Source organism: Pantherophis guttatus, chromosome 2 (assembly GCF_059756535.1).
Source record: "Pantherophis guttatus breed Tessera chromosome 2, ASM5975653v1, whole genome shotgun sequence".
Lineage (NCBI taxonomy): Eukaryota > Metazoa > Chordata > Lepidosauria > Squamata > Colubridae > Pantherophis > Pantherophis guttatus.
The window spans coordinates 120,795,844-120,820,462 of record NC_142064.1 but is presented as its reverse complement, the minus strand read 5'-3'; the positions used below and the strand labels follow the sequence as shown (position 1 = coordinate 120,820,462).

At 41.6% G+C, this 24,619-nt stretch overlaps 1 protein-coding gene and 1 pseudogene across 4 annotated transcripts in view; one reads left to right on the top strand and one right to left on the bottom strand.

Moving 5' to 3' along the window:
* Window positions 1-8,193, top strand: part of GRIPAP1 (GRIP1 associated protein 1) — a 77,490-nt gene extending 69,297 nt beyond the window's left edge. For all 4 annotated transcript variants that reach the window (XM_087888693.1, XM_034434052.3, XM_034434053.3 and 1 more), the window contains 2 exons: window positions 170-324; window positions 5,744-8,193. In XM_087888693.1, coding sequence (XP_087744819.1) covers window positions 170-324; window positions 5,744-5,836 — 248 coding nt within the window. In that variant the 3' untranslated portion in view covers window positions 5,837-8,193. The remainder of the gene's footprint in view (window positions 1-169; window positions 325-5,743) is intronic.
* A 15,137-nt stretch (window positions 8,194-23,330) lies between these two features.
* LOC117675354 (transcription factor A, mitochondrial pseudogene) lies at window positions 23,331-24,097 on the bottom strand (annotated as a pseudogene).
* Window positions 24,098-24,619: the final 522 nt, after the last annotated feature.

Sequence of the window (24,619 nt, the reverse complement as noted above, 5' to 3'; positions counted from 1 at the left end):
TAGTTATCCATAGTAAGGATAATCCAATACATGACCTCTGTTTTTCCTCTTCACATGGTGTAACCCATATGCTCTGTTTCCACTACAGCCATAATTTCATTTACGCATTCATTTGTAACTTCTTTGTCACTGCCTTTTTTTTTCTCCCTGCCCTTTTTCCCTTTGGCAGATGTGTCTGGGGCTCATGGACAGGTTGATCGAAGTAGCCTAAGTAGTGTCCTGCGAGATCTGGTGAAGCCAGGAGATGAGAACCTGCGTGAGATGAACAAGAAGCTACAGAATATGCTGGAGGAGCAGCTCACCAAAAACATGCACTTACAGAAGGTTTGTAGGTGGACCCTGGAGAAAAGGCTTTTGGTGGGTGAATTGGGAACTGGGCAGAATCAGCCACTGAACTGCAAGGGGAAGAAGGGAGGAATTCTACCTACGAGGACCAAGCAAAAGGCATAAAGCAACTTTCAGAGTACTGAAATGGAAATGGCCATTTATGCAGGACATTTCATTTTATTTATCTGAAAGATGCATAACTGGTTCTAATGAATGCCAATTGTGATACAAACAAGAAAAAAAACACCTTCAGTCAGTAAAACAAGCAACATCACTAAGAGCGGTCTCCACAATCCAATAGAAGCAAATGGTGAATCAAAGCCATGCTGTAGCCACAACAGCCCAACATTTTGGGTGAATGAATAGACAGGCTTTAGTAAGTCTGAAATCAAATGTTGGGCTGCACTCTGCAAGGAAGGCATTTTCTAAGTGGGTTTCCACACCCAAGAACGCCTTCTCTCGTATCTCTGTATCATGTTCTCTACCCAAAGGGGAGATATTAGAGAAGAGCTCCCTAGGAACTTATTGCTCTGACTTATTCACTTGGAAAACCCCGGGATTTGGGGTAGGAAAGCTAGAGCAAAGAGTGTATTTTCCCCCATACGATAGTGTTCTACATTAAACACAGGCAGCTTTTCTATGGCAAGGCAAAGATGGACAAATTCCTTTGGCCATTCAAGGGCATGCTGTGGACCACACTCCAAAATATTATGGATGAGGCTAGAATAGAAACTAGATGGGACATGGTGACTCAGTGGCTAAGATGCTGAGTTTGTCGATCGAAAGATCGGCAGTTCAGTGGTTCGAATCCCTAGTGCCGCGGGGTGTGCTCCCGTTACTTCTCCCAGCTTCTGCCAACCTAGGAGTTCAAAAGCACGTAAAAAATGCAAGTAGAAAAATAGGGACCACCTTTGGTGGGAAGGTAACAGCGTTCCGTGCGCCTTTGGCGTTGAGTCATGCCGACCACATGACCACAGAGACATCTTCGGACAGCGCTGGCTCTTCGGCTTTGAAACAGAGATGAGCACCGCCCCCTAGAGTTGGGAACGACTAGCACATATGTGCAAGGGGAACCTTTACCATTACCTTTAGGATAGAAATTAACCTTGGGTTTTATTTCCTTTTAACCATATTCAAATGTAGGTAGAATTAAAAATAATTCACATATTTACCCATTTTCTTATTCATTAAAAATTATCACTTGGGATAAGCTTGTAGAGGTCCCCGGGGATCTCATTCACAGCTTTCAGGCATTTATATATCAAGCTGGGGCCTTGGGCAGTGCACGGTCTTCCCCAGGATTTGCTGTTTGGGGATTTGGGAAATTCAACCTATGCAAACACTTGCTGTTGCCCATGCTGGCTAAAGCCGGTAGGAGTTGTAAAGCAAAGGGTTAAAGAATATTGGGTGGCGTAATTCCTGCCTTTAAACAGGCTGGCATGGAGTTCTGGGAATTCTAATTTGAAGACGTCTGGAAGTCACCCTGGTGAGGAAAGAAAGGTTGCCCCAGGAGGAAAACTAAATGGCATTGCTAAGTAACCAAAATGCGGAAGGTGGCGGTGGGGGGTTATTTGGAATAATTACTTTGGAATAAAAAGCGTGAGCTAAGACACGCCTGTGTCTTAAGGAAACATGCAGAGAGGGGTTGCCTTTGGTTGGGATCCACATGGTTACCATCACAAGGAGACAGTGCCCTTGATAGCAAAGGTCATGCTGTAAACAGAAGTCTACTGCAGTGTCAGCTTACCTAGAGGAAGGCCCAATCCTCGCCTGCTCAGTTTTATAAGTAACTGTCATTTTGCCTTTCAGCTAGATTATTGCAATCCTAAACTAGACGCCTGGTGCCAACATCCCTAATTGAAAAATATTCTGAAGTTGCTCTAGACATAATCAATGGCACCTTCCCTTAGAGCCACGATGATTGTATTATTATTATTATAATTTTTTGCGTGTCTGCTCTTGAATTAGTCTTGAACTACCCTGTGCAGTTTTCTTGGTGACATTTTCAGAAATAGTTTGCCTTTGCTTTTTTCCTAGGGCTGAGAGAGAGAGAGAGAGAGAGAGAGAGAGAGAGAGAGAGAGAGAGAGAGAGAGAGAGAGAGAGAGACTGGCCCTAAGTCATCCAGGTGGCTTTGTGCATAAGGCAGAACTAGAACTCAAAGGTTTTCAGGTTTCTGCCTTAATCACTACATCATACTGGCTTTCACTATTGCTAATATACCGCAACTATTTTCTGCTCCTTCTGATTAAAAGCAATGCTCTGCACATTCAGAAAAACAGAATTGCCAAACCAAAAAAAATAAAGTTGGCAACCCAAATGATCAAGAGCAACAGAAGAGGCTGGGGAGAACAAAAATTACCCAAAGGGGACCCAGCAGGCTATATTCAAGGCACAGCTACAAACACCAATCTAGAAATGCTGAAGGCAGCTACGGCAGCCTTTGCCAAACATAAATTCCCACATGATGTTGGATGATAGCTCCCATGATTCCTGCAACAATAGGAGTTCTGATCCAACACTATCAAGAAATCTATGGTTGGGAAAGGGGTTAAAACCAGCAGCCAGAGAGGGAGAAGATACTTGTTATGAGGTATACTGTAGGGCTTGTTGGACAAATCCTCAGCAGCCTGTAACTTGAAAAATGAGGCATTGGGGAGAGCTCTTATGGGAGGAACAGGCTGCTGTGCAGTGGTGGGTTTCAAATTTTTTTACTACCAGTTCTGTGGGCGAGGCTTGGTGGGCATGGCAGGGGAAGGATACTGTAAAATCTCCATTCCCACCCCATTTCAGGGGAAGGTTACTGCAAAATCCCCATTTCCTCCCAATCAGCTGAGACTTGGGTGGCAGAGAATAGATGGGGGGAGGTCCAGTCAGAATTTTTACTACCGGTTCTCCGAACTACTCAAAATTTCCGCTACCGGTTCTCCAGAACTGGTCAGAACCTGCTGAAACCCACCTCTGCTGCTGTGGAAAGTGAATAAGAACAGAGAGAGACTCTGCTAGTTGGCTTCTGAGTTTGTGTGTTCTTCATCCTGAGTAAGTGTATACGCACAGCTGCTGTAGCTGCCTGACCATTCATCTTGTTTCTCAGGCTGCAGATCAAGGTGACTGATGAGGAAGAGAGGCAGCAAGAGCCCAGCTTTGGCACCAAAGGGAAGCTAAGGGAGTAGCAAATTTCCTTCTGCTTGAACACTGTGGTGACCTTGAATGAAGAATTCTTATCTTCGTACCCACAATCTGCATTTTTCTCCAGCCTTCCTTCTCTCTGTGTCACAGATGGGTGACCACCCACATTCAGAGAGGAGATTTTGGGTGATGCCGTTGCCTTTGGGAAGAGTAGATTAAGGGAAAAAATTTTGGAGCTTGGAAGTATGTCTGGGGGTGCAGGAGAGATATCTGCATTCTGGCCATGGTGGTGATGGTGTAGCAGGAATGCTACTTCTTGGCTGTTTGTTACTTTTTTAAAAAAAAAAAATTGATTTGTATGCCGCCCTTCTCCGGAGACTCAGGGCGGCTTACAATGTGCTAAGCAATAGCCTTCATCCTTTTTGTATATTTATACAAAGTCAGCTTATTGCCCCCACAACTGGGTCCTCAATTTACCTACCTTAGAAAGGATGGAAGGCTGAGTCAACCTTGAGCCTGGTGAGATTCGAACCTGCAGTAATTGCAGGCAGCTGGTCTTAATAACAGGGTGCTTTAGACCACTGTACTACCAAGGCTCTTAACACCCACCGCTGGGCTAGGCCAGATTATAAAGAGTGCTCAGCCGTCTGGGTTTTTTTTCCAGTGATATAAGTGCTGGATTTTCAGATAGGTAGGCAAGAGTCTGCGTAGAAGAGCACTCAGATCCCCTTTGCAGGTGCTTTGAGTTCCCCCTCGTCAAAAAAAGTGCTAAGGAAAACCCCCTAATACACTACCCACATACAGCATTTATGTAGTTTATAAAACTCACAGAGAAAGATGTTTCAAAGGACTAGATAGATTTATGCAAGGTAATTCTTTTAGAACATTCCTCTTAGCCATGGCATCTCAAAGGATACTCCATATTCAAAAGAAGTATAGTTCTGAATATCAGTTTCTAGGATCAGATGGCAGGAGAAAATCAATTGCTCTTTCTCTGTGTTTTAGAGAGCTTCCTTGCTTCCAGTAGCTAGAAACTGATTGCTGGGTTACATAGACTTCTATCTGATCTAGCAAGGTGAGTCTTCTGCTTGCCTGCTTTTATCACGAAAGCACATGCTGAGGTAAGAGAAAGAGAGCCCGCCCCAGTGAAAGACTTTGCAGCATATTGGGGTGTTCCCCCCTCCCCCTTCAGCATGAGCTTGATGTAGAATCTGATCTTTTCAATGTCCTAATGGAACAAGGGGACGAAAGAATGATGTCAGCGGAAAGAAGAGGCTATTTATAGCCGTGTCTGAATGGGGAGGGATGGGGTGTGTGTGAGTATCCTCAGAGGACAGGCTGTTTCAAGGTTGGGGCTTCGGTGGAGCAGTCAGTGTGGGGCAGAAAAAGGATGCTAACTTGGCACTGTCGGTGAGGATCAAGACGCTAATCTGGGAGGAAGTCTTCAGATAAGCCAGCCATGCAGGGAAATACTGAGTAGGGGGGGAAAGGAAAAGGTGGTACATGGCAGAGGTAGCAGTGTGGGCAACCCCAGTGATGGTCTGTAGGGGGCACTGTGCATTTGGGAAAGAAGCTGCAGGCAGGTAGAGTGGATGGTAGAAGATGCCAGCTAGGGCATGGAAGCAGGTCTAGCTCTCCTGGTGTCCAAGGCTCTGCAAGAGAGAATTCGACCTGAGATGCATCTAATCCAGGCTTCTGAGCCACAGAGCTAAAAGGGGAAGAAAGGTCTTGTTTTCAGGGTCTTTTAAGGGAAGTTGCTTTTTTTTTGCAGTCCAAACCGTCCTTTTCTTCTCTTAATAAAGCATATTGATTGCCATTGGTTCTTTATCTCTGTGTTGATTTGGGTTTTGTTGCTTTCCAGACTTCCTTTGAGTCCAAGCCCAATGAGCAGTTTTTAATTGGGAGAATGAATTTGTGCAGAATGGGCATGGCTGGAAAGGGATGTCTGTATTTTGCTTGGCAGGGCATGTATTGGTCTCCCACTTGGATATCATGCAGGGGTGAAATCCAGTAGGTTCTGACAGGTTCTGGAGAACCAGTAGCGGAAATTTTGAGCAGTTCGGAGAACCGACAAATACCACCTCTGACTGGCCCCAGAGTGGGGTGGGAATGGAGATTTTGCAATATCCTTCCCCTGCTATGCCCACCAAGCGATACCATACCCACCAAGCCATGGCCACAGAACCAGTAGTAATTTTTTTTTTTGAATTTCACCACTGATATCATGCCTGTTCTTCCCCTGGTCTCTTTTTCTGGGTCCCTCTCATCTGATTTCTCCCTTCCTTCCAGGATTTGGAGGTCCTTTCCCAGGAGATCGTCCGTCTTAGCAAAGAGTATGTCCCGTCCTCTGATGCTGAACCTGGCCTGGATGATGCTGTCTGAGCTCAGTTCCACCTGTGATGCCGTCCTCCGTGCTTGGCCCTTGGCTGCGCTGCTGGTGTGTGGGGGTGGGTGGGGAGGGGTAGAGATATTGGAACTTTCTGCCTCCCCTCTCTCTGGTCGGACCATTTCTTTCAACTGTATCGGAGGGGGCAGGCGTTTAACCCCGCTACTCTTTCCCCCTTAGCGGAGCACAAACAGCAGTTTCTCCCTTCATCACTGTTCTACTCAGGCCTTCCCCCAAACAGATTGATTTCTTTCGAATCATGCACCTACTGATTACGCTGCCTGCCTCTTCGTGGACCTGCCTTTGCTGCCCCGTAGGAAGCCCTGGCAGCAGTAGCCTGTCTGCAGTTGGCACTTTTTTAAAAAAGTTGCATGGCCAATTGCAGCTTTGTTTCTGAGGTTGTCAGTTTTGAAACTGCCTCCCTCCTTCCAAGGTTGTCATCCCTGATCCTGAGGAGTTTCCCCATGGAGGAGGAAGAGGAGGAGGAGGAGGAGGAGGTGTTCCTGCCATAATAAAGCTCCATAATCCATTCTCAACATATAGCAGTCCTGGGAGTAAAGTTCAGTTTCCTTAAAAGCTTCTCTCCCTGCATTCTTCTCCGCAAGCTGCATTTGTGATTCTGTAGCTTCTTCTGAGTCATAGTCATACCTCCTCCCTCATTTTGCATGTCTGGCCATATATATATATATAATATGGGTTGCAGCTGTGCCCCTTTTTCCAGTAATAGAGGTGGAGCAAAGGCAACGTGTTTATTTAACACATCAATGACTTGTACAAGGCTGTAATTGTTGAGTAACTGATAATGCAAAGAATGGTGGGTTGGGGTTTTTTTTCGAAGGGGGGTGGCTTTTACTCTGTGTGAATGTTGAATTCAGAACGATCTGAATTGATGGGTACTATTCTAGTAGACATAAACTGGAGAGGTCTCTCCCCAGGCCAAGGTTGTATTCCATCTTCCCATCCTTTTTCTAAGTCCAGGGTAGGCAAAGGATAGCCCTCGGCCTAATTTCAAACCAGACAGTTTAGAGCTCTGGCAGATGTGATGCTGCTCTTTGTTTGATAGCTCGCTGGATGGGAAGAAAAAGAGGAATTCGGTGGGGAGAGAGAGAATGGAGCTTCCACCCATTTGGGGCTCTGACTTGACCTCAGCCTGGCCATAGGCTTCCATCATGACCCACCAAAGACTATGCCTAATAAAGACATGCTGATTTACCTCAGTGGGTAAAATACTGCCCATCCCCTGCTCCAGGTCCTTGACCGGATTCAGCTGTACAGTCTCTGCCACCCCCTGCTCATTGGAGCTCTTAGCTCTGTCCTAGTCCCCTATGGCTCTGTGGGAAAAGAGAGGGCTGATGATATTTGAGGCTCAGAAAGTGAATCTCTGCTTGCTGGTAGCGCATTTCAGAAAAAGATTGAGGTCCTGCTTGTTCTGCTGTTTGGCCAGTCCTTGGACATACTACTACTCAGTGCTAATCCAGCATTTTGGATGGTGAGAGGAGAGCTTAGGAAATAACATTGGGCCTTTCTTTATTAGAATTGGCAAAAAAGACTTTCCTGTGCAGTTTCTCATCCCATACAAAGGAAGCTTTGATGGTACTAAGGGGGACAGCTGGTGGGGAGGTGAATCCCTCCTTCCTGTGGCCGCAGTAAATGACGTGGATTCATTTTCTCAGCATTTATTTAAGAAGAAACTTAGCTTCTGTCAGACTTCATTGCAATAAGCAAATCAATCCAAATATCCAAAGAAATATTTTGCCCAGAATTCTCCCCTTAGGTTCTTGGGCCTTTAATTGGGGGGAGGGAGGGAGAAGCAATCTGTGACTTTCCTGCTGTTAACTACAGCTCCCAGCATCCCTCACCATTAGACATGCTGGCAAAGGCTGCTGAAAGTTTACTGGTTGTTTGATAGCGGAGAAGATCTGAGTACTCAGCAATGTGCATGAACGAATCACACTCAGTCACTCTGCTATAAGAAAACATTAGTTTATTTCACCTCAACATTTTTCAAATTCACCTTTTTTATATTTATTCAAACACTCGGGGACAAGAGGTGTAAGGCTTAAAGGAACACATGGTTGTTTCCTTATTAGCAAGGTCTTGAATTTGAAACCCAAGACCAGGGCTATGAATCAAAAGTCTCTACCTGTATGGATGATTGTGCCCAAGCCCATCTTTACAATGTTAGTTTTAGAAAAGAATATTTTGCTTTCAGTGAGTTTTCTCTTCCACTTACCAGATTACAAATGAACGACTCAAGAAAGTAGCAATTTAGAGAGAAGGAAAGAGGTTGCACAAAGCTATATATCCTTGACTGGAGATTTTATTTTTTTGAAATTATAGCAATTATTCCCAATGCTTCTGGGCTATAAAATCTTTGCTCAAGTTGGACTGGTGAAACAAAAAGAGCCATTTTTTGAATGAACTAATATATATATTCTCCTACCTGCCTATGTACTCAAAACCCAAGTGCAACTTGTTCTTAAAGTACAGGCAGTCCTCTGCTAACTATCCTGTTTAACAACTGTTTAAAGCTACAATGATCCTAGAAAAGTAACTTTATGCCATAGAAATGACGCTTGAAAAGTAACTTTATGACTGGTCCTCAAACTTATGACAGAGTGACTTACAAGTGTTGCAGTATCCCCACAATCATATGATCACAATTTTGCTGCTTTGCAACCAATGTGCATTTATGATAGTTGCAGCACTCCATTGTCACATGATAGCCATTTTGATACATATGCACGCACGCACACACGCACACACACAACACACACGCACATGTGTGTGTGTGTGTGTGTGTGTGTATATGTATATATATATAAATTTAAACAATTATAAGCTAATACTAAAAGTGAAAGAGAAAAAAGCAAAACTAAAGAAAAATTTAAAATGCAAAAAGAAAAAAGAGTTAACAGAAAAATAGAAAAGAAAGCGAAAAGGTATGAGAGTGGCTTCTAATCTTTACAGCAATATAAGGACAATTATATATTGACCTCTCTAAAGTTAAATCATGGCTCTTATATCTAATCATAAAACTATAAATTATAAGGTTTTTCTTTTTTACACAAAAAGTCCATAAGGGGTTTCCATTCACCAAAAAATGTAGATATTGTGTTTTCTCTAATCAAACAATTCAGTTTGGCCATTTCAACAAATTATATCATTTTCATCTACCATTCCTCTGTCATAGGCCTTGCCAATTATTTAATTTTTTGTAACACAATAGTCTTGCTGCAGTTATCAAAACAATGTTCCATGACCTTTTTCCAACTGCTTATCCCTCAGTCCCAAGAGGAAAAGTTCTGATTTCAGCTAAATGCTAACCTTTGAAATCTGAATCACTGTATTTGAACCCAACATTTTCTAGCTTTTTTGCACATCTACCGAACGAGATAAGGTGTCCCTCCTTACATTCCCATTTCCAACATAAATTTGAAATACCTTTACACATTCTGACAAATGACATCAGTGGAGAAGGTAGTGATGAAATCACAAGTCATGTGATGTCTCATTTAACAACATGTCACTGACCGGAGTTGCCAATCCCATTTAGCACGGTCATTAAATTAACCTGTATATTTCAGGCTCTTTTCAGCCATAAATGTTGGTTATCAGATGATGAAATTGAGAAGCCTGAATTTCTCTGAGAAGTGTTTCCTCGTCTTTTTTCCCCCATTGCTTACAACGCCCCCGAGTATCTAAATAAAACTGGGTCTTTGATCTGGGGGAACAACAACAATGAAATATTTATCCATGCATCAGGAACTCAGTGACATTCCAATGAGTGGGTGTTGCCAGCTGCGGTGAAGATGCAAATTGTAGTCATCAGTCCTGGTTGCATGCTTTCCCCCCCCTGCTAATAGCCCCCTCCCCATGTAACTATTGGGGTCTGATTAAAATAGAGATGTGCATATAAATAGTCTCTCCCTAACATTCTCTGTTGTTATGCTCTTTTTAAAAAAATGAAGATTCTATAATAGCAAAAAAAAAGCCCACCCCAACTTGGGTTAAAGGAGGCTATGCAGGTGGAGATGAATCAATTCTCCACGATTCTCACGCTGAATTCTGTGAGACAGAAAAAGAGTTGCTGCTCACTTCTAGGAGAAACGAAATACGGTATCCTTGGAGCAAAATTGCAAATGGATAGTATATGACACTGATAGTAACTTTGGCCTTAGAACTGTGTAATTGGTAATGGCATTGCTGGCTGCTTGGCAGAAGCATTTTTCATCGTCCTGCTCATCCTTCCTTATATCTTCTCAGCCCTGAATTCACTGAGTGGTTTTCCACTAAGCACTCTGACATCCTACCCCTTTCCCCACTTTTGTCTATAATAATGGGGATGATAATGCCTATCCTTCAGGAAGGTTGTAAGGATTTCAGCGGCAGATTCTTTGTGGAATACAAGACGTGGAATGTGGTGAATGTCAAAATGTCTTACTTAATACCTTCTATAATCTTGACTCTGCCCAAAAAGGCTCTGTGAGTGAAGGAAGTAGCTGATGCATGCTGGAATATATAAGCAGCGCCATCCACAGAAACGAGAAACACCATCAGTTCTTGTTCTCTACACTAATGAATCCAAAAATGCAATGATGTCCTACTTCACCGGACACACCAGGTCTTACTCTGCACAGTAAATGAGGAAGAAGACAGGAGAAAGTGCAGCAATAAATGGATAAAAGGACTCAGGCTCTGCACAGGGAGATATAAAACTAGGGCAGGTGCTTGGTAAACACTGATGAGTCTTAATTTACAAAAATGGATGCCCATTTTGATATAACCACAGATTTCAGCAATCTGAGGTCTAGTGGGAAATTGCATACTGTATTTAAATTCTCTCTTTTTTTAAGCCCAGTGGTAAACTAAAGTTAAAATAGCAACCGCCCACCCGACCCACTTGTCATAGTGAGCATTAGTAAAGATGTAAACAGTATGATCCAATCTTAATATTTCAGGTGGGTTGTTATTTTCATAGCAAATTCACACACCAATCAGGCTGAACCCAAACGTTCCTGCTGATTAGCATGTTCTCCTGCTCTCATCCACCACCAGTGCCTTTTATCAGGAGTTTGATCTGCAGTTTAGTGCCATGAAAGCCCTTATCTGATATTTTGGCCAGAGGAGACAGTAAAAGTTGGCACTGCTATTCATCTCAAACGCTTTATTATTTTTTCTCAGCCTTCCTGCATTTTTAACAGAATAGCAATAGCACTTAGACTTCTATACCGCTTCACAGTGTTTTACAGCCCTCTTTAGGCGGTTGATAAAATCAGCACATTGCCCCCAATAATCTGGGTCCTCATTTTACTAACCTCAGAAGGATGGAAGGCTGAGTCAATCTTGAGCCAGTCAGGATTGAATTCCTGGCAGTGGGCAGAGTTAGCTTGCAATACGGCATTCTAACCACAGCGCCGCCAGAACAGAAAGTGAAAGAGAAAATAATGCTTAATTTCTATGCATTGGGTTGCTGAACAAAAGGTATCGCCGTAAAGAAGCAACACTATATATCACGTTCCCACCACTCGGGGATCCAAGGAAGCTTTTCCTAAAACAGACACAGCCTAATAGTAGCTGCATCTTTTGAAGGTTCCCTTCCATATATTGTACTGGAAGGAAGGGAGATGTGCCAGGTGTGAATTTCTTTGACAAAACTGACCTTTGAACTTGAGTATTACGGTGGATTTGTAGCCCCCAAAGCTGGGTAATTACATAATTAATGACAAAGAAAAGATTGCACATTTATATTTTTACTCTTCATTGTCAGCTGTGTTTTATTCAGTCCAAGTTTCTGGGTTCCACAATACAGGAAAACATAAATTAAACACGGGGCTGGATTTGTACAATCCTTTAGGCAAAAATGATATTGGCAAGTTTGTGATTTAGCGTGTTGTTCAAACCCAACCATTTTTCTGCTCCCAAGTCTGCTAAGTGCCTGTAAAGGCAGTCACCAGGCCTGCCTTTCCTTGATTGCAGATAGTCTCTGCCAGAACATTTTTCAACCTGTCAAGTGAGGTAGGATGAGAAAACTGACTTGTGTGCTACAGGAGAAAACCTCTGAAATGGACCATGGAGAGAGAGAGAAAAAAAAAATTCACATACTTGAGCCTGGGGTCTGGAGCTGCCACAGGGATAAGGTGGGATGGTACAATTCTGTTGAATTACGGGGGTGCATCATTGGTGGGTTTTACTTACCTTTGCTACTGGTTTGCACATGCACCACTTCTGCGCATGCACAGAGTGTATTTGATGACATCCGGGCAGGTGGGCGGAGACTCCCACCACCGCTACTACCGGTTGCCTGAACCGGGGCGAACTGGTAGCAACCCACCACTTTGCTACCAAAAACATACTAAGTGTTGGTGACCCAGCTGTGGAAAAAAATGGCTGGATCAGGGTCAACCAAAAACTTCCAGTGAAAATAACAACTGGGCTCCAAGTTTACTGGCCCTTCTCTGCTTGCTCCAGCACACTGCTTGGCAGGTGGGGTAGTTAGCTTTGTGATACCCTGTTTGACATCCAATATTTTGCTGGTTATATCAAAGCTTTCAGAGCAGCTTGCAGTGCTGATCTTAGCCAGTAACTGCAACACGGGTTTTATGCTGTGAAAAAAGCTTAGACTGCATAGATCAATTTGCAGCACAATAATTGGCCTTCAGTTCTTGTTACTTACTTCTTTCTGCTGGCAATTCTGCCTAAAAGAAGTCATTTTTTTCCCTAACATTTTCCCTCATATTTTTCCTCTAAGACTACAGGTGGCTTCCCAAGGTTGCTTTGCAATCTCTAGAGTCACCTCTAACCAGGCATCAGTGATCAGCAAATGCCCCATTAAGGCAAAAAAACCCCAACCCACATGCAAAGTGAGATGCAGAAGTGCAGACCTTGAAGTCCTAAATCTACATGTAGCCTTGAAGTACGGATTGCAGAGACTCCCAATGTATTGGGGTTTTTCTTAATTTGCAGTTAATGCAAATAATTTTTTTTCCTGAATCCATACAGTTCTTTTCGGAGAGCTGTTCATCACATGCTACTCAAAATCCAAGTGCAATCCTCAACCAACAATCTTTGGGTATCCCTGCTGTATTGTAAGCTCTAAAATAAGCTAGATATTCTTTTAAAGAAGAATAGCCCCCCAAAATACCAGGAAACTCCCCCAACAAACCCAGCATTGAATGATCCCCTTTCTTATCTTAGCAGCTCCTGAAGGTTATCCACCCTGGCTTAAGAAAAAGAAAGAAAAATGCTGATGATATTGCAGTAGTATATTGTATACTTCTTATAACCCATGATTTATTTGAATCAATCACAATCTGCACACAATGTGCCATAAAGCACGCTTGGCTTTATACAACAGCTGAGCCACAAACAAGCAAACTCTGTTTACTTTTGCCTGATGTGCACCTCAGCTCCTGTTTAGTTAAGGATTGTGGGAGTTGAAATTGAACATGTCTGGAGAGTACAGTTTTCATATACAAAAATTGTTCTGATAGAAGGCATTTAGACTGTCAACTGGTCAGGGACAGACCCCCCAAAAAATTGGTGCTTTGACCTGCTCTTGTGACCTTAGCAGTTTGATTTGCACGAATTAACAGCTGAAACCTTTCCAGATCTGGAAGACGCTACTAACTGCTAAAGCCAAAATAAGGAATCTGCTGAAAACGAAGCAACCTTTTGCTAACTTGCATGCACACTTACATATATTTCTAGGGGAAATACCCAGGTTGGGTTCAACAGTCAGAGAATTAGGATTAATGACTGATGTCTTCAAAGCAGTGCTGTGTGGTTGGTAAGAAATGAGCACCTAAACAGATGCACATTTTGGGTGTACAAGCGTTCAAAGGAGCCTCTGTATTGATCTAATTTTAGTATTTTTATACATGGCCCTATGTAAAATGAGAAGCCAAACCTAAGACTTGGTTCATGTTATACCATAGACTAGCTAACCCTCGTGGCAGAGTTCAGGTTTTTGGGAGGGGGGGGTGCTTATATGCTGCTGTACTCCAGAGAGCCTCTTACTCCAGGCTGACTGGTCTGATGAAGACAGATCCCTTTGTAGACTGCAACACATTGGACTGTGTAAGTTTGAACAAGTGAACAGGTAGTTGAAGCATTCTGGAAGTCTCATTCTTTCTGCTGATGTTGGCTCCCAAGTTCTACCCTAACTGTAAACCAAAATTAACAGAGCGAGTAATATTCTTATAACGTTTCCTCATCATAAGGTTCACTCAGTGGATGGACACCTGTCTCCATCTCTTTCTCTGGCTCAACCTGACTTGCTGTACAAGGCCGATCTGAAAATACAGTGGGACCATGCCATATACTCAGGGCTATTATAGGACAAGGGTTCCATAAAGGATTCTCCATTTAAAGCCCATTGGTCAACTGGGGATGTGAGATTTAATTTCTGAAAAGGATTCCTTTCCACTGGTAGTTGGGCTTAGTCTTTTCATTTTCCATGTTCAATTTTAATGTTGAGCTGCATTTGTTCAGAGAGATAAGAAAGGCAATCTGCATATGATTGTTATCACTCTTACTCATTTGCTCCAGAGTTTATCACTGAATGAAGATTGAACTCATCACTTTTATGGAAGCTAAATCCATATAAGCCAGGGGGAAAGTGGTGACTTTCTACATTCCCAGTTTTCACAGCTTTGGAATGTATAATATGATGGTGGTGGAGTTGCCCCTGAACTCCTTTTATTTCACTTCCCCTCTTCCTTATTAGCTCGGATTCTCTTCCGTCTTTAGCAGCAGCTGTTGTGGCTTTTTTTGGGCATCAAGATAAAGAGATGACTAAGAAAGAAGCTTCAATTATATGATGTATTACCAAACAAATTCACATAATGAGGAATGGATGAAAGCAGACCGGGAACTCAGTGTTAGACATTGTTGACATATTTCATTTACGAATAACAAAAATGATTTTAAAATTCCCTCATCAAATACTAATTACAGTTTAGCTTCCTCTCTCCCTCACCAAGGAAGGGACGCTGAGGCATTAGCCATTCTTTTAAATCAATGTTATACTTCGAACGTGAATAAAATTGCAATTCTTAGAAAATAGGAACAGAGTCATCTGAGTTGAGTTTCTCTGCAATACTAGCATGTTTCAACTGGGCTAACTGGAGAAATTTTCTTGACTCTCCAGTCCTAGCCTCACCCCTCCCCTCCCCTTCAATTGCATTTTAAAATATTTGTAATAGGAAACAAATTCCTGATTGGGAAACTCTTTGAACGGGATCTAAAGAAGAAATATTCAAACCACAAATATTCAAACCACTTGTCCTTTGGCCAAGGAATTATTTGATAAAAATCAGAGGAATTCCAGTTTTTAGAACAAGAATAAACCTTTATTTTGGGCTTTCTCTCAAAGCAGGGTAGCCCTGATTAGTAGTTTAAATGAGGCATTGTGTTCTCTCTGCCTTCTTTACCTTACTTGCCATTTATCAATGTTTCAAAACAAGCCAGGATGAAACCAATAACTATAATCATAGTAATGCCTAATTCAATTTGCTGGGGGAAAAAAAACTTATGGTGAGAAGAGGCTTTTCAACAACAAAAGAACAGCAACTGAAGGTGGTTGAAAAATGAGATCAGAGAAACTCACTAATGATCGTTATTTTATGACTGCATCTGCTCTAACGTGGCACTCTCTGGAGTTTTAGGACTACAAATCCCAGTGTTTCCAACCAGGATCTGTACACTCTCAAGGGTCAGTTGCAACCTGCATCTGCATGCCTGCTCTGGGAAAACAACAGTAGCAGGACAATGCCATCCTCAGAGAGTCACCCTTAAAGGAGAGAAGGACTGTGTTCACACAAAACCATGGATCATGAATTAGCCCCCCCCCCTCCAACTCCTTAACTGAATTATTAAGTGACTAAAAATTGCACTAGGCTAAAATGTGGTTGGCTAGTTTGTGGTTCAGCTTATCTTGCAGACCCTGTTCTTAAATGAAGACCCTTTGCCCACTGGGCTGATTTACAGCCATGCTAAGCTATAGCTTAACCACGTTTATTGAATAAACCGGAACAAGCATACTAAGCTCAAATCAGGCAAATTACTACATGCCAAGGTCTTCTACAGATCAAGTTCTTTGTAAACTTGGCACAAATCCAAGCCAAGCTATTATTTCTCTAAACCAGTTACTGAGCCTTTAATATGGTCTTCAGCAATATACTGCAGAGCAAGGGTTGAGATTGGTGTTAATTTATTCACAGACAGCTTTACCAACATACCTGAAGAAGCTGCAAAATAGACCAAAATAACGAACAATTCTTTCTCTATGCCATAGCGAAGCTGTATTTACTAATTTCTGGCAGCTGCTAAAGCAACAAATCTGCAGTTGTAAAATGGGAACAACAATTCTTTTGTTAATGATGAAGATAAGGGTCCTAAGGAATACTTTTAAGAATCTCTCTGTATAAATGGTAATTGGATGAGCCCAGATTTATAGGACTGGCACCATGCACTGAATGTTTAGCTAAAGCAGCCTGCGTTTCATGCATCTTTCCCCATCCTTATAGTTTGAATTTTAGTCATTGTTCTTTTCTCTGGCCAATTCTCATAGATGCTGTGTATCAAGGGACTATTAGATATAACCTGTGTGCCAGCAATTCCTTATTAAAAGAAACCAAATCTTTGATTTAATAAGAGGATGTTTTGATCTGTTTTGACAATCTTGCTACTGAAGAATTTCTAAATGTGAGATGACAGCCATACTTATTTGCAGTGTTCTCTTCAATGAATCTTTCCGCTAAGAAATCTGCCTGCCTAAACTCTATCACTCATTTCTATTGAAATAATGTTCCTGTAGTATCTAAGAGCAGGAACAAATAAGGATTGCTCACTCTGACCAGCAGCAGTCACCCTGCAGGCTCTTTCCCTATATTGCTACTAGAAATTATTTTAAATGTAGATTCCACAAATTTAATACTGGGTCTTCTAAACGATAGCACGTACTGCTATTTCACATGTAAGCCTGGACTATATCATTGGATTAGATCCTTTCTATTCCCACCTAGTTTGGTTTGTGTTCCATTATTTCCACCTCCATGAAGGAGAAGGATTTGGGGTAGGAATGAGACTTCTTCCTGTGCCAGTTGTTTTGATGGCTGCATTCCCGAGAACTGACATATCAAAGTCACTATAATCAGCCTGACATTGAGCTGCTTCTGAAGGATCAGATCAAAGAATGGAAGTTGTCCCAGAGTCTGAGCTAACTGAAAGTAGATATGTGGCCTCAGAGATGTACAGGAAGCACTTGAGGAATGTGAGATGTTCTGAACAAGAAGAGGAATGTATGTGTAGTTGTGTTAAATCTGTCAAGTCAAGGTTAGAGGACTCAGCCAAAGTTATTGATGATTTATACTTTTCTGAACAAAGTTAAGATAAAAAATTGACCAGGCTAGTATCTGGCACAGCTATGTGACTGAAATTACTTTGGTTGCCACTGTGGAGAATCTATTCTATACCGAAAGATAAATGGGGATAATGCAAACCAACGATTCTCCTTAATCTTTCAACAGCTTTTGACACAGTTGAACAAAATATCCCCCTGAGGGCATCTGCCAGGAAAAGCTGTAAGCTTTTTCAATAATGTTGGTCTTCTCTGAAGAGGAAATCCCAGAGGAGGTGCTGCTGGTTTACTATTCTCCCCTGGGCCCTCTGACACAGGATTCCAGCTCCTCTCTGTGGTATTTAATACCTACCGGAAATTGTTAGAAAAAGCCATGCCCAGATTTTGGCTGGGATGTCATAAGGATGCTTTACTGTGTAGGAGAAGTCAGTTCTAGTCTTAAGTCTTCCTTATCCAAATGCCAATGACATTTCCAGTTGGATTACTATCAAACGTTATGCTGAGATTTTCCTTAAACAGACAGTCCAGGATCTTCAATCAATTGTAATGGTAAGATAAATCATCTGTTGTCAAAAAGATCAACTGCTTCATACGGACAGCATTGCCATTTCATTGGCAACCGATTTGTTAGTTCAAAGGTCACTTTCTGTCCTTTGAAATCCTAATCAGAGATAGACAAGTGCAGTTCCCAGAGGCTGCTGAGCTGCAATTCCCAGCACACCTCTATCAGTAGTTGGAGATCAACAAGCTGGCCCAAAAGCATATTATGAACGGTTCAAGACCTGCATCCTCTTCATTTTCTCTTCAGAAGTGCCAATAAACATACGGCTGGTATGGCATAAAATGTATAAACCACAAAGGGGGGGGGGGAAGCAGGAAGTTTCTCAGTTTGCCTTTAACTGGACGATGGCCTCATAGAATCATAGGGATGGAAGGAACCTCAGAGGTCTTTTAGTTCAACTCGCTGCCTAAGGCAAGAGACCTTCTTCCATCCCAGAAAAATGGTTGTCCAATCTTTTCTTGAAAACCTCCTGCAATGGGCATCCACAATTCCAGGAGGCAAGCTAATCCATTGGTAAATTGTTCTCACTGTGAGGAAATTCCTCCTTATTTCCAGATGGGATCTCCTTCTAACCAGCTTCCACCAGTTGCTTCTTGTCTCCTGGGCCTGGATACTCGTGACTATTTTATTCCCATAAATGAAAGTGGAATACAAATAAATAAATAAATAAATAAATAAATAAATAAATATTGAATCAGCACTTTTTCATTGTATAAGCTGCTTTGAGTACGATTTATTGCAGTAACTTGTTCGGTTACTTCCAACTCTTCTTGATCCAATGGACTACAGTTTACCAAGTTAGTCTGGCAGCAATTGCCTTCTTTGAGGTGTTATAAAGTCAGATTCATGCAGTGGTGAAATCCAGCAGGATCTAACAGGTTCTGGAGAACCGGTAGAGGAAATTTTCAGTAGTTCAGAGAAATACTACCTCTGGCTGGCCCCAGGAGGGAAGGGAATGGAGATTTTGCAGTATCCTTCCCCTGGAGTGGGGTGGGAATGGAGATTTTGCAATATCCTTCCCCTGCCAAGCCCACGAAGCCACGCCCACAAAACCGGTAGGGAAAAAAGAATTGGATTTCACCCCTGGATTCATGGTATCTCTAATAGCTTTTAGCCATCTTGGTTTCTGCAAGGCTCTTTTTAATAGCCTTTTTTCCAAAACACGGTCCTCTCAAAATGTTCTTGAAGGATAAGATAACCTTTATTTATTTTTTATTTCATTTTTTGAGGGGAATAGTTGGGATATAATGGTTAAAATATACACTGTTCTGGTTCAGTGTTAAGAGAAACTGCTAATTTCAATCTAGATATACGCAAGGTCCACATTTGACTTATTGCATTGTCCAACTTTACCCAACCACTGCTGAGCTGAAGTCTGACCTCATTTCAATTATTTTAGCACAAATATGATTGCATAATTAATACACTGTAAGTCTCAAGTGGAGATATTTATGGGGTGATTTGATTGATCATATGCCATCAAGTCATTGTCAACTCTTAATGACCACATACATTTTCTTCATGACAATCTATCCAGATCATTTATGACAGCCTGGAAAGCATTACAGGCCAAAATGCACCTGTTTCATGGTTGTTGTAACTGAATGGTAGTAAAACCAGTCATTGAGTGAGGACTACATGTAGAACAATTTGAGCATTTGTGCCTCAAGTAGAACTTCGGGTAAATATGTTTGATGAGCTATTTGTTGGTTTTCCTGACTGTCTATAGTATTCTAACACTAGCACTTAGACCTATATACCACTTCACAGTGCTTTACAGCCCTCTAAGTGGTTTACAGAGTCAGCATATTGCCCCCAACAATCAGGGTCCTCATTTTACCAACCGGCTCAAGGCTAAGTCAACCTTGAGTCAGTCAGGATCGAACTGCCGAACTGCTGGCAGTCAGCAGAATTAGCTTGCAATACTGCATTCTAACCACTGCACCACCATGGCTCATTCTCAGGAATCTTTTCTTTTCTTACATCAAAGTTCAAAAGTGTTAACACTCTTCCTATGCTGTTTCTTCAAGTCCAACTCTCCCTTCCACAGCCACAGGAAACACCACCGCTTGCCCATTTCTGATCTTTGTAGGCACAATGTACACACAATGTGGCGTTTGAATACCTTTTGCAAAGCCTTCGTGGCTGCTATGCTATCAAACAATTAAGCTGCATTTTTATTGAGGTAAAGCACTGACCCATCAAGTTCAGTAGTACTTGAATAAAATTTCCCAGTTGGGTACCCTTCAAATTTAGATCACATCGCCCATTGCTCCTGCCTGCTGTATCAGATAGCAGTTGTTCAACACATCTGGAAGGCACAAGGTTAGGGAAGGTTGATTTACACTGCTAATAGTGACTCTCCCAGACATTTCCCAGCCCCAACTGGAGATAGTAGAGATAAGTTAGGATTTTTCAATCAACTTATGGCTCTCCCACTAAATCTTCCACAGTATTATCAAATGTACAAAAACTGGATCAGATCCTTCTTTGCATCCCACCATCTTTTGACAGTTTGTGCATGATATACCTTCTTTTTTAAAACTTCATTCTTTAAAACTATATTGTGAGTGGCTGCAAAAAATGGGCCCCTACATTCAGAAGTGATGTAGTGTTTACGCTTCTCTGTAAGAACGTAAGAAGAGCTCTTCTTGATCAGGCCAAAATATCGCTCATCTGCCTTCATACATACCAGGGGTGGGTTCTACTTACCTTTACTACTGGTTTGCAACGGGGCCGCGTGCGCGCACTTGCTTCGCTCACACAAGCACTCTTCTGCGCAAGCGCAGAAGCGTTTTCATGACTTCAGGGTCAGTGGGCAGAGCCTCCCACTGGTTTTACTACCGGTTCTATAGAAGCAGTCCAAACCGGGGGCAACCCACCACTGATACATACATTGGTACTCGACATGAATTTTCTGTTTGGCTATCCTGATAATAGTTGCGAGTAAGCATCTTTTCCTGGAGTTTCTCTTAATATTTATTTTAAAAGTTACCAAAGGTCTAATCTGTGTCTGTAGTAGAAAACAAAAGGTGTGTGTGTGTGTGTGTGTGTGTGTGTGTGTGTGTGTGTGTGTGCCAAAGATATGACTTCTGGCTACAGAAAGAATATCATATTTATAATACAAAATTCTGCCAAATGTATACAAGTTTATACACACACACACACATTATTGCTGATGCTATAGTAACATATAAGGAAGAGTTTTCTCTCTCTCTCTGACAGCCACCAAGACTGGCTAATTGCTTAATGGCAGGGTTAGCCTTGAAATAGCATAAATTACCTGCGTATCTCGTACCATCTTATATACTCAGTATGGAAAAGCCAAAGTCCAAGTATTCCTTTTCTATAGCCAACATACCACTTTGGTCCTATGCCTGTGTCTTTAACCCAAATTGGGCAGTCTTAGTTGAGCCAAAAGGTAAACCAGAATACTAGATTCGTGCCTATCCCATCCTAATGAGATCACCTTCCCCGGCTCAGCCAGTATCCCAAACAGATCCTTTTTGGGATACTTTTGGTTGCCTGCCTGACTTACAATTGGGAGGGAGAGGTTGGCTTTTAGCCAATGTAATGAACTGCTCTTAGCTAGAGCAGAGCTGGTATTGATTGCTGCTAAGTGCTGGTTGTTCCCTCTGTGCTGATTCAGAGGTTGATTCATGCAGGAGTCTCCAATCAAGAGGCAGTGGGGGAAGGAGAAGTCTAAAAAGGACTACTGGTCCTGGAGTGAGGTAGCCCATTGCCTGGGCTTAGTGGAAGAAGCAAATGAATCTAATATCTCAGTGTAGCATGATGACTTCAATGGGAAACTTGGGGCTCACTAAGAAAGACTGGCCTTTATTTGGATCAGGCACCACCATCATTGCCTGCCAAGTAGAACAGGCAGTAAGGAGAATTCCATCACCACTTCTCTTTCCCAAAGAAGACACGCATTTCCATAGCAAATTCCAATGATCAACCTTAATACTGAATTCCCATTAGATTGTTCCCAGTTCCCATTAGGAATTAACCTAGTTGTTGAGTGGCTTAGCCCCATGGTGCATTGTGCTGCTCCTTTCATTTGTTGGCATGCTGCACAATGGCTTTTTAGTGGGCAGCAGAAACACACTTTCTTCTACATGTTCCTTTGCTTAATGTTCTGTACAAAGAGAGCAAAAGCTTGAAAGTTGTGTAACTGCTGAATCATTTTAACGCAGGAGATTTTTAAGAGTTCTGTCCCTACCCCAGCAATGAGGGATTTGAAAAGGTTAAGAGGTGATGATTTCATGCAAGGTTGTATTATTAAAAAGTTACACATGTATTATTCATTCATTTGCACACACACGGTTTTTAAGTCAATGAGATGTAGCTGCACTTTCTCAGTATAAATTGCAAGCAATTGGCTACTTTTCACTTTCAAGGAAAAGCAACAAGTAAACGTGGTTTGTTGATGGAGTGAAAAAAACCTGGTTTTTCCAGCTCTGGTCTTGAAGCCTAGAAATTAAACAAATAATTCCTGATCTATCCCATGTCAACAAACTCTTCACTTACTGAATTCTGCCCACCATGCCACAGTTAGTACATCCAAAAGCCTTGAACATCAGAAATAAATGTGAAAAACAGCTGATTTAAGATTTATTAAGGAAGAAGAGTGGGCTGGGAAAAAGATCATCTTAGGAGAAATTCATATTTGGTACAGTTGCTCTTGCCACTGGTTTGAACCATTGCAGACATATTTCAAAGCTGCACATGGGTTCTTCATAAGAATTTGTATGTTTCGGAAGAGGAAAATTTTGATAGTACCAGTTAAAGAACCATAACATAAAGCTCACAATGGATTCATCACAACCGTATGATTCTTACAGTTGGATGTGTTCCCCCTCTGGAATGTTTTCCCTGGGACAAAACAATTTTATATCTTATGTTCCTGATACATCAAATGAAGAAAACCTCTCTTAGCCTGACTTTCTGACCAGGCTCATCTCCTTCCCATCTCCCATCTAAGCAATGTAATGTCTTAGTTTGTCCAGGTTTACGAATCATTTTCAAATTAGATTGGTTTTTCCCAAAAATTCTGTATGTTAAAGTATAAACAATTCTTTAAATAATAGCTTTGGATATTGCTAGGGCTGCCGTATCTCGGTGATGAAATGCCAATGCCTTCTAGATGGCAGTAAGGAGTTAACTGTTTTCAGTATCTTGCCTTTTAATGGTGGTTTGGACTTCTGCAGCCTAGAAAGAGTACTGTAGTCAGTCAACCAAAAAAACTGATGCAGAAGCATCAAGGAAGCATCATACTTTTATTTTCTTTTTCTTTTTTTATACTTCAAGGTGTTTTAATTAAAAAAAATCTATGTCCAATAATTATTTAGACATTTTTGAAAAAAAAAATACAACCTTTCTCATGATTAGCAATCACTTAAAATTTCCACAAAATTGATTATAAATGCTTGACTGTTTACAAAAAAAGTAAAATACTTGTATTTATGGGGAATAATCCTCAATAAATGACAAATGATTTTTACCTGCAGTCAGGAATAAGACATTTTTAAACTTATTCCTCAGATGGCTTTACTCTTGCACTGGTTTTCTTTGTTGCTGATGAAAACAATATTTATTTTCATCTTAAAGGTTCTGTTACAGGTTTTTTTCGTTTTCGTGTCACTGTGAATTTATAATTTAGAAGATCTCCACTCCCACTTGCTTTCATTTGCTGTTTCCATGATCTCATTTCATTTTCCTAGTGAATCTTATCATCTTCTGCAAGCTGGCTATAGACCTGCTTTTGAGGATTGGGCAGGTTTTTCCATTCTTCACACAAAGCTTTAAATTTTTCCTTATTTTAGGTGCCTTCGATTTCTTGGAAATGTTCAGAAACAGAAATACTGAAGGAACTCCGACTTCTTTTTGGTTTTTCAAATGCTGTTAATTCCTTTTTTATTTTTGTTTGTTTTCTTATTTTGCCTCCTTATCCTTTTTTCCTCTTTCAAAGCTGCCTCCTCTACAGGATTTAGCACAGATCTATATTTGGCCATTTGTTCTTTATATGTATCCCATTCAGATTTTGCAATTGCTTCATAATGTTGTTTTTCATGTTGTGGTAATTACCTCGATACGCCCAACCTCTTTCATGAGCTGCTGATTGTTCAATTCTGGATATTTTTTCTTGTAAAAGTCATGCTGTTTATTTAGAAAAGTAAGGTATGATGGCAGAGGATGCTTTGGGCACCTGTCAGAACTAAAATATTTTGAAAGAAATTTCTCCAGTGAAGGAATGACAGTGCATCTGAGGACGCCACGTGGCCTAGACACGGATACTGAGGCTAACAGATGAGTGACCAGCACTACTGTCATTGTGCTCTTCCCCTCAGGTGACTCTCGCACCTCCGCCCTCCCGCCCAACCCCACGTGCAACCGATACGGTCCAAGGGTGACCAGAAGTGTCATACTTTTCATACAATTGTCAATAAGAGCCCCATTACACCCTTTCCTTTTTGCTATGTATGAATCTCTCTACTTTCCAAAATCAGCATTTTTCTCTTCCCCTTTCTGAAATGGAAACAATATACAATATTTTAGAGGGCTGCAAAGATTTACTTGCAACTGGATCCCAGATTTTATGGAAATATGAACAGGCCCCATGCCTGGCTATTCATCAGCCATCAACAAACGTGGCCTTCACTGAATCAAATGAAGTCACCCCAGGTTCCTTATTTTATTTGTATAGAATCAAAAATAACCAAGGCTTTCTCACATATTGTCAGGCATACTAAAGACATTTCTTAAAGCTCAATGCATTCTCTGCAATTTATAAAAGTTCACTGCAGTACTGTAGCTTTGTAGAGGAACAGGGGTTGGGGTGTTTCCATCTAATCA